The sequence below is a fragment of the Lepidochelys kempii genome, chromosome 26, assembly GCF_965140285.1.
Source record: "Lepidochelys kempii isolate rLepKem1 chromosome 26, rLepKem1.hap1, whole genome shotgun sequence".
Classification (NCBI taxonomy): domain Eukaryota; kingdom Metazoa; phylum Chordata; order Testudines; family Cheloniidae; genus Lepidochelys; species Lepidochelys kempii.
In genome coordinates, this window is record NC_136405.1 from 6,552,335 (window position 1) to 6,561,961 (window position 9,627).

At 55.2% G+C, this 9,627-nt stretch overlaps 1 protein-coding gene across 4 annotated transcripts in view; it reads left to right on the forward strand.

The window, feature by feature from the left end:
• Positions 1–8,472, forward strand: part of RHOBTB2 (Rho related BTB domain containing 2) — a 32,588-nt gene extending 24,116 nt beyond the window's left edge. For all 4 annotated transcript variants that reach the window (XM_073324895.1, XM_073324896.1, XM_073324894.1 and 1 more), the window contains 7 exons: positions 804–989; positions 1,455–2,473; positions 3,908–4,026; positions 5,259–5,409; positions 6,114–6,202; positions 6,820–6,925; positions 7,167–8,472. In XM_073324895.1, the coding sequence (XP_073180996.1) occupies positions 804–989; positions 1,455–2,473; positions 3,908–4,026; positions 5,259–5,409; positions 6,114–6,202; positions 6,820–6,925; positions 7,167–7,411 (1,915 nt within the window). In that variant the 3' untranslated portion in view covers positions 7,412–8,472. The remainder of the gene's footprint in view (positions 1–803; positions 990–1,454; positions 2,474–3,907; positions 4,027–5,258; positions 5,410–6,113; positions 6,203–6,819; positions 6,926–7,166) is intronic.
• The last annotated feature ends 1,155 nt before the right edge of the window (positions 8,473–9,627 follow it).

The window sequence follows — 9,627 nt, forward strand, 5'->3', positions numbered from 1 at the left end:
ACCTTATGGAGACTGGTACCAGCAAAAATAGAAGAAAAAGCAAGGGGAGGTCCCCACAAGACAACTTGTTCATACTCAGGCTTCCGCCATGGTCATCCCTGATGTCCCAGGTGGGGCTTGGTCTGATCATCTTTTATACACATTTTCCTGTTCCATCCACGTGTCCGGGACCGTATTTGATCAGGTTTCAGCCCCTGCCCATGAGTGATATTCTGGCTAGGCACAATTCAACTTCCCACAGGTAATACCTCGGTTACATCAATTATTGTCCCGATGTGGTTTTTCCATGGTTACATATACCCCAAAACCCCCGAGAAATCCATTACTTCAGCCTTCTGTGATGTACTTTTCAGCACAAGCTACGTATTGCAAGATGTTGCTAAATCTTCTAACCTTACATTAAGCAGTCTTGCTAACTCCTTTGCTAGACTATCAAAACTAGTAACAGGCCCACAATGCCACAGCTTATGGCCAAGCCTGCCTTAGTGGTTATCCGGATTCTTATGTTTCTCTACTTGCATGTTTTGCATAGCTACTGTTTCACTATTTTAAAGCATTTTAAAGCACAAAATATATAATTTAATCTTGCACCCTAAACTCAGGTCTGGATTTACAGGTCAACACCATGCAGGGAACCAGCGTTTCCTCCTGGTGCTGACCCCTTGTGCAGGGAGTTTGCCTTGCACTTATGCACCTGTGCAGGGTAGGTGCATATGCTCCCATGCTTGAATCCTGTATGGGATGAGTGCATGGCCCCTGGGGGACAAAATCGTAATGGAACCCTGTCTCTTCTCCACTCTCAGGTCTGATGTCGTGGTTTTATGCTTCTCCATTGCTAACCCGAACTCCCTGCACCATGTTAAGACCATGTGGTACCCAGAGATCAAGCACTTCTGCCCCCGAGCACCTGTCATCCTGGTGGGCTGCCAGCTTGACCTTCGCTATGCTGACCTGGAAGCAGTCAATCGAGCCAGACGACCCTTGGCCAGGTAGAGATTGGGATAAAGCAGCATACAGGATGTGAGGAATGTCAGGGTAAGCCCCAGGGGACACATATTGCTTACCAGGGAGTGGACGACCGCTTGCAGAGAGGCGAGGCAGCAACTCCCTCCAGATGGACCCATGCTGTGAAATCGGCAATACAGAGCAATTCTCTTTTGGGCATGTCTGTGGGAGAGGAACAGAGAGGGAGAAGGGAGGGAAAGAATAGAGGATAGCGAGGAGGGGAGAAAAATAAGACGAAGAGAGAGCCAAGATGGCACTGGTTGACCCCTGGGTATGATGTTCCTGGCCCCAGGCAGCCTGATCGGCCCGAGGGAGTTCTGTGTTTGCCACTGCACAGGGCCTTACGCTCCCCTATGTTGTACCTCTGCGCAGTCCCCTGGCTATGTGTTTCAAGGTCGCTGGGTCTCTGAGCAGCTCTTACTGTTGTTCCCCACCCTTCTCTGTTCCAGGCCAATCAAACCCAATGAGATTCTGCCACCAGAGAAGGGGAGGGAGGTGGCCAAGGAGCTGGGCATCCCCTATTACGAGACCAGCGTGGTAGCCCAATTCGGCATCAAGGATGTCTTTGACAACGCCATTCGGGCCGCCCTCATCTCCCGCCGGCACCTGCAGTTCTGGAAGTCCCACCTCCGCAACGTCCAGAGGCCGCTGCTCCAGGCCCCTTTCCTGCCTCCCAAGCCACCCCCACCCATCATCCTGGTCCCAGACCCCCCTTCCAACAATGAGGAGCACCCAGCCCACCTGCTGGAGGACCCACTGTGTGCAGATGTCATCCTAGTGCTGCAAGAGAGGATCAAAATCTACGCCCACAAGATCTACCTCTCCACCTCCTCCTCCAAGTTCTACGACCTGTTTCTGATGGACCTGAGTGAGGAGGACCAGCAGGGTGCGGCTGGGGGCAGTTCTGGGGCCACCGCCGCTGCCGAGCGGATGCTGCACCAGGAGGAGAGGCACCATGGGCGTGACTTCCTCCTCCGAGCCGCCAGCTTCGACATCTGCGAAAGCACCGAGGAGTTCAGCTCCAGCCAGCGTCCACCGTGCCTTAGAGCCTCCACCAGCGACGGGATCCTACGAGGCAACAGCTACGAGAAAGGGCAGCGCGGGCTGAGGCGGGGGAGGATCCTGTCCTCCTGGAGCCGTGCCTTCGTCAGCATCCAGGAGGAGATGGCTGACGACCCCCTGACCTACAAGTCCCGGCTCATGGTGGTGGTGAAGATGGACCCTTCCATCCAGCCGGGGCCCTTCCGGGCGGTGCTCAAGTACTTGTACACGGGGGAGCTGGACGAGAACGAGCGGGACCTCATGCACATTGCCCACATCGCTGAACTGCTGGAGGTCTTCGACCTCAGGATGATGGTAGCCAACATCCTGAACAACGAAGCTTTCATGAACCAGGAGATCACCAAAGCCTTTCATGTCAGGAGGACCAACCGTGTGAAGGAGTGCCTGGCCAAGGGGACTTTCTCTGGTACGGCCCAGGGGGTTCCCTGTTGGAGCGATAGCTGTGGGGGACTCGACTGCTCAGGTGGTGGGGGTTTGCTCACCAGTGAGGAGGAGCCGGGGGCTCTGAGGACTGGGTGTGGGGAGCCTTTATCACCTCCCTCTGGGCCTGGACGTGACACAGGGAGCCTTTCTGAGTCTGGTCTGGGTCAGTTGTGACTGAGAGTTGACACCATCTGATGGCTATTAGATGGCCCGTGAGTGAGAAGGTGCATCTCAATCCAATTCCTGGACAGGCATCTGTATCTCAGCTGCCACTCTTGGGATCCCTTGTTTGCAGTCTCAGGAAAGGGACCCAAGGACTGAGTGGGCCGTGGAGGCCGAACTCTGAGGCTTAGCCGTGCTCCCGCCAGAAAAGGGCTGAGGCACGTTAATGGGGCAGCTTCCGGCACTGCTGCCCAGGATGTCAATGTGCTACCAATATACAGGCTGTCCCTCTTCAAGGCTGTCCAGCCCAGCCTTTCCCCACAGCTTCTGGAGAGCTTCCAGTGCAGGTTTTATGTAATTGTGACGTCATAGTTTCTTTCTCCCAGAAAGCCCTAGCTCTAGCATCTGGTGTCCTGCAAAATTTCTGCCCTCCAGCCAGTTTTCCAGCTCCGGTTATTTAAACAAGAGCAGCTCGAGCAACTTAGTTTCCACTTGTTCTGGATTATGTAGAATTGTCCCCTTTCATGATGGGAAACCCACCATTTATGGGACATATCTGGGCCCTGAGACCCCTTCCAGGGCTTCTGAAACCACATCCCGGTAGGACATTGCCATGATATTCCAGTACCATGTCATCACGCTTTGTCGTGACATCATGGTACGATGTGATGACATCTTGACGTAAACATCCCAGCATCACCCTGGCTGAATTTGTTCCATTCAGACAAACCCCAAGGTCACATAAGTAGCCAGTAGCTCCTCTGAATTAGAACTCGGGTTCCAAGGGATCCGGGGAAGACAGCGAGGTCCTGGGGATAGGGAATCAAGAAAGGTGGCTTCTTCCACTCTCTGGTCTGCCAAGGATTGGTTTGCAGGCGTTTATCCTTTTGTGCCTTTGTTTCCCCATCTGTAAAATGGGAGTCGTGTTACCTGTAGAGCACGCTCAGAGCTGTGTCTGAAAGGCCCTGTCTAGGTGGTAGGTTTTGTTCCAAGCCCTCCCGCAGGATGCTCACAAGCAGGCAACTGGAAATAGGAAAACCTTGTAGAGCGTCGTGTCCAGAGAGTTGGCTTCTCCTGGATTGTTCCCTGGGGCGACTGCCTCTTCTGGGCCTGCGGGTTCGGCCTCAGAGTTATATCCTTGCTGGGTTTCTTGTAGGGAGGGGCAGAGACGCTGGCTGAGGCTGCTACACACATGGGGGGCGGTTGACAGGCTGCAAGCTCCTTCCTTGATGGACGCCCCTTTGCTTGGTTGCAGATGTCACCTTCATCCTGGACGACGGTGCTATCAGTGCCCACAGGCCCTTGCTCATCTCCAGCTGCGACTGGATGGCTGCTATGTTTGGGGGTCCGTTTGTGGAGAGCTCCACTCAAGAGGTGAGGAGGGCAGCAGCAAACGCTGTGGCAGGGTTGGGAATTGCCTTCTCTTGCTCTCCCTCCCGGCAGCCCCGCCCGGTGCCGCCGAGAGTCCTAGAGAAGGGAACGCAGCCTGCTCCATGCAGCACCCGAACAGCGGTTCTGATGAGCAGGCACTTCCGCTCCCTGCATCGCTGTCGTGGCATCCCAGTGGCCCAGAGCTACAGCATTAAGGAGGGAAAGAGAGAGACTGAAAAAAGCCTAAGCGCCTTTTGCACTGACTCAGCGCTTTCCCTCTCTCTAGCCAGGGCCCATGGGGCAGAAAGGGAGGGAAGCCAAGATTTCACAGCAAGCAGTGACTGGCTGGGGTCAAAGGGAAAAGTCCACTCAGCAGATCCTGTAGGTTCCACGGAGCAGGAGGAGACCGGGCAGGGGAAAAGGGACATTTGGGAGGGCAAAGGGGAGTTCCTGAGACAGATCTCTCCATTACACACGAGCCCCTCTGTGCCACTCGGACAGCATAAAGTAGCCTTGACGTGAGTGGGAATGGTCCCCCGAGATCTCCCTTGCACAGCTTGAGAACTCACGGAAGGAGTCTGTTCCCAGTGTAGTGGGTGGTCGGAGCGCCATGCACTGTGGCTGTTCTCTGCTCCCCAGGGCCCATAGGGGGTGAATATGTTCTAGCAGCCTTGGGGCCGTTCTGACTTACACATGGGGCCAGGCAGGGCCCTGGAACAGCTGGAGAATACAGGAAGTGCAAAGGGGGCTGAAAGTCCGTCCTCCCTCTCCCTCCCTCAGCACAGGAAGGGGGTAAATGAGAATCAGGCTCAAGCACTTTTCGGGGCCATTGCCCACGCTGTGCATGGCCTGATTGAGAACGAGAAGTCTGAAGAGACAAAGAAAAGCTCAGACAAAGGGATGGGGGTGCAGTCAGACAAGGGGTCGGTCAGAAAAAGGTGCCGGCAGACAGACAGGGACGGTTCAGGGGGTGGTGCAGGGAGCATTTGTGCCAGGGCAGCTTACCCTGCTTGGCCACGGACAGCTGAAATCCCCAGCGCAGACAAGGAGGCGTGGGTGCAGCCAGGCCACAGAAAGACCAAGCAGGTGTGATTGAACCAGACGGATTCCTACTGCGTGGGGGCTGGGGAGAGGCAGCGCGTGCATCCCCAAGCACTGGGAGCGTGGGGCAGGGTACAGAGCCTGCCCGCCCTGTGGAAGGTAACCCTGTCTGTGTCCACACTCCTCCTGCACAGGTGGTGTTCCCTTACACCAGTAAGAGCTGCATGCGGGCTGTTCTCGAGTACCTGTACACCGGCCAGTTCAGCTCGAGCCCGGACCTCGACGACATGAAACTCATCATCCTGGCCAATCGGCTGTGTCTGCCGCACCTGGTGGCTCTCACAGGTAACTTGGGGGGATGTGAGAAGGGCCTGTGGTCAGGCAGCACCCAGGGCAAGCCAGGCTTTGTCACCCACAACCACATCCTGAATCAGGGGAAGGGGGGTTCTGTGACCCTAGCTTACAGCTAGAAATGAATCTGAATGATCAGGGACTGGGGGGTGGGGGTGGGGGGCTGCTGGGGTCACTGGCCCCTGTGGAGAAGGCAGCGAAAGCTGGGATGTGACCATTTTATCTGGAGTTCCTTCCTCCATCAGTGAGTGAAAGGACCCAGAGGCCCTCCCTAATCGGGGACTCCATATACCCATCTCCATCGGAAGGGGTGGTGACTTAGGGAGACGGGCTTTGGGGTTCTTCTGCCAGCTTTCCAAGGTTCATCCCAAAGTGGGTTGAACCCGAAAACCAGTGCCCAGTAGGATGGCCTGACAGCACTTGTCCATGTAAGGGAGGGGGCTTGGGACCCCATGAGTATGGGCTGGCTTGGTGAATCATTGCTGTTCAGAGGCATGACAAGCTCAGTGCCGAGTCTCCCACTAGGAGTGTGGGTTGCAACATGGCAGACGCACCCTGCTGGGTCTGTCACCATTACCCATCTCACACAGGTCCAGTGGCTTGGTGCTGGAGGTAAAGCCGGCCGGAGGGCAACACAGGTCCACTTGCCTGAGTGGTTGTCTGTAGAACGCTCCCTAACCCCTCTGTGTGTGTTACAGAGCAGTACATGGTGGCGGGCCTGATGGAGGCGTCGCAGATGTTGGTGGATATCGATGGGGACGTCCTCGTGTTCCTGGAATTGGCACAGGTACGAGTTGCTCATTTCTGGGCAGTTCCAGTGCTGCCCTGTGGCTTTTCGTGGCCCGCTGGCGATGGCTGTTGCTGCACTCGCAGGGGGATGAGAACTCCAGGAGGGAAAGGCCAGGAAGATGAAGTGGAGCTAGATAGAGAGCTTTTGCGAGCAGTTCTTCATGCTCTATGATCCCGTCAAGTCTTGCACGCTACCACAGGGCCAGCTTGGGTCGCTGGCTGGATGGGAGACCTATAAGAGACACTGGACAGTGCATGAAGTGGTGTGGTGGAACTCTTCCATCAGCACTGAATCTAATGGCTCACCGGTGGGTGTTTGGGGCTGCCCCCTTTCAAACAGGATGTGAAAGCAACATCCTGACCTCTCACGGTCACGGAAAACCCTATTGCAGGGTGGCCAAATTCCAGGGTGGGTAGCTGCCTGTCGCATTTCCAGCGGGATGCCATGTCCTCCTCCACTTCTCTAAAGGGCTCTGCGGTTAGCTGTGCATTGATAAACGACGCCTGCCTTCCACCCCAGAGGTGGCTGCACTGCAGTGGCGGTAGTGTGTAAGGCAGGTGATGTCCCCTTGCAGACATTGCGCTGGTGCTCATAATGGTCGATCTCTCTTCCAGTTTCACTGCGCGTACCAGCTTGCAGACTGGTGCCTTCACCACATCTGCACTAATTACAACAACGTCTGTCGGAAGTTCCCCCGGGATATGAAGGCCATGTCAGCAGGTCAGTGCTCGCTGCTGCCTTCTTCATCACTCACCAGGACAGTGGAGTGGAGTACAGCCGGGAGGGACGGTGGGGTCAGCCCTAAGAGGCCCGGGGAGGGGTAGCCAGGAGAGCACTGCCCTGCATCCTGGGAAGGGGTAGTGAGCTCAGCGCTGTGGGCACTTGCCACTGCAGGGCTCGGTGGGATGCCACCTCCTCTGGTTTTGTTGTTAACATGCCCCTGGGCTGCCTCTCCCTGCAGAGAACCAAGAGTACTTTGAGAAGCACCGCTGGCCGCCTGTCTGGTACCTGAAGGAAGAGGATCACTACCAGCGGGCCAAGAAGGAGCGTGAGAAGGAAGACTACCTCCACCAGAAACGGCAGCCCAAGAGGAGGTGGCTTTTCTGGAACACCTCCTCCTCCCCTTCTGCCTCCCCTTCCTCATCAGCAGCCACAGCCTCCTCCTCCTCCTCTTCTTCCTCCTCCTCCTCCTCAGCTGTGGTTTGACAGCCCCCCCTTGCCCTCGCTGCAACATCCCTGTGAGAAGGCGGTGGCCGACCGACCTGTTACCAGCATCTGGTCCACCAGGCTTGGAGTAGACACCACCCGCTAAGCCATTCCGTGGAGAATGTGGAAAGAGTCCTTGGTAGGGTGGGCACATACCATACAGGGGGGCTCAGGACTTTGAGCCCCTGGATCCCCTTAGGAGTTCTCCAGGGTCCTGCTCCCTGCTGTAGTTGCTCTGGCTAGAGACAAGGACTGGGTGGCTTTCAGAGCAGGGCCCCCACAGCGGAGTTGCTGGCTTTGCAGAGACTTGTTAGCAGGAGAACCTCACATTTACCGGAGCGTGAGCTTTCTTTTGTTTGAAAAATATTCTACAAGGAGAAAAATGAAATTCCTTCGGGTTCTGCTTTTATTTTTTAACTGGAGGTTGTGTCTTGTTTTGTCCAATGGTGACTCACTCCTCCTCATGCCTGGGACATTTCAAACCACAGCAGGAGCATGCCCTGAGATTTCCGCTGGGGCTCCTTTGACAGGGAGCAGCCTGTTTCTCTTTGCACTTACCGGCCTGGCTCTGGCCTCTGGAACATTTGCTTAGGCAGGGTGCATCTTCTGGGACCAGCCTAAGCCTGGACAACCTTCCAGGAAAGCCCCATGGATATCCAAGCCGCTTCAGCCTGGGAATCAGTCTTGCTTTGTTGCAGGTGGAGAGTATCTTCACAAAGCATCCAGCTCCTCTGACTGAGAGCCCAACCCCAGTCCTCTGCCTTCCTTCCTGCTTAGCCAGCTCTCCCAGGAGGATGTTGCATTTAACAATCCCAGCTGGGGTCTGCTGAGATTCTGTGAAGAGGCTGCAGGTTTAGCCAGGGCCAAGTGGGGGGCGGGGAATGAGCTGAGAAGCAGCCTACCCAGAGGACTGTTTTGGGACAGGCTGCTTCTGCACCAGTGTGGGACCCCAGACTCTGACTTCTTTTTAAAAGACCCCTCACACACACACACCCCAACTCCCAGTGGTTGGGATTTGAGCTTTGAAGGCTCCATTGTAATAAATGGTATTTTAAAGACCAGCATGGTCCCTGTGTGTTTGGAAGGAAGCAGGTGCTGTTTGGGAAGGCAGGGCCCACCTGCCACTGCGGATATCAGTCCTGACTAATCGCTCCCATGCCCTCACCAAGCCAGCCACACACCTGGCAAAGCCACGGGCTGGCTGGAGGTAGTTTAAGGCAAAGCAGCTGAGTACCGCCACTCACATGAAATGGTTTAACAGCAGAGCCGTCGATCAACCTCACGCAGGCAAAGCTCCCATTCAAGTCAGCAGGAGTTTTGCTACAGGCCTGCCTAATACTATTTTGCAGGCTCCATCCAGAGAGGCACAGAGCAGCGATTTGCTGGCAGCCACATGCTGAATCCAAATTCAGCCAAGGAGCCAGCCTGTAGTCTGATGCCCTCTCCAATTGAGGGTGGTACCTCAGGGCCTGCAGGCAGGGGAACAAGGCAAAGGGAGAGAACATACGTGCTTTGGCACGGTCATCTCTTTTGATAAAGAGAGCATCTGGAACCTGTTCTAGCCCATCCCAACAACTGTTGAAGGAAGAGCTGTCCCACAGAGCAGCTTTGGAGGATGCTAGTTTCATATACAGGTGTCTTGAAGGATCTTTAAAACATATTTTTACACCTTAGTGAGGTTACTCATCTCCCCACCAGAGGGCAGGGACAGTTGCAGAAGTGTGCATTTTGCACTCAATGCCCCACCTGGAGCAGAGGGCCAATTCCACTGCTACAAGTCATGTCCACCTCCACAAGGCTGGGCTATACCCCTGAGCAGTAACTGACCAGGGATGTGGTAGGTAGTGAGGAATTAGGGTCTGATCCAACAGCCATGCATTCAGGGGGAGCCTTTCCATTGATTTCCCTGCTTGTTGGGTCAGGTCATTAGCCTTGTTGCTGGTGACAGCTAAAATGAAATCGGGGAGCTCTGAGGGCAACAATCCTCTTGATGCGCTCTGGCAGCATGAGACCTTTCAGGGCAAGGGCAGGATGGGGTAATCCATTCCATCTCTGTACCAAAAGAGAAGGGTCATTTATTCCTTTGCTGGTCCCCTCCCTGAGAGGGGCACTTATCTTGTGCACATCAAAAGGGCAGGTCTGCTTCCACCTCCCATTAATTAAGACCCACTTCAGCATCTGCCCAAGGCAGTGCTTTGTGCACAGGAAGAAAAATT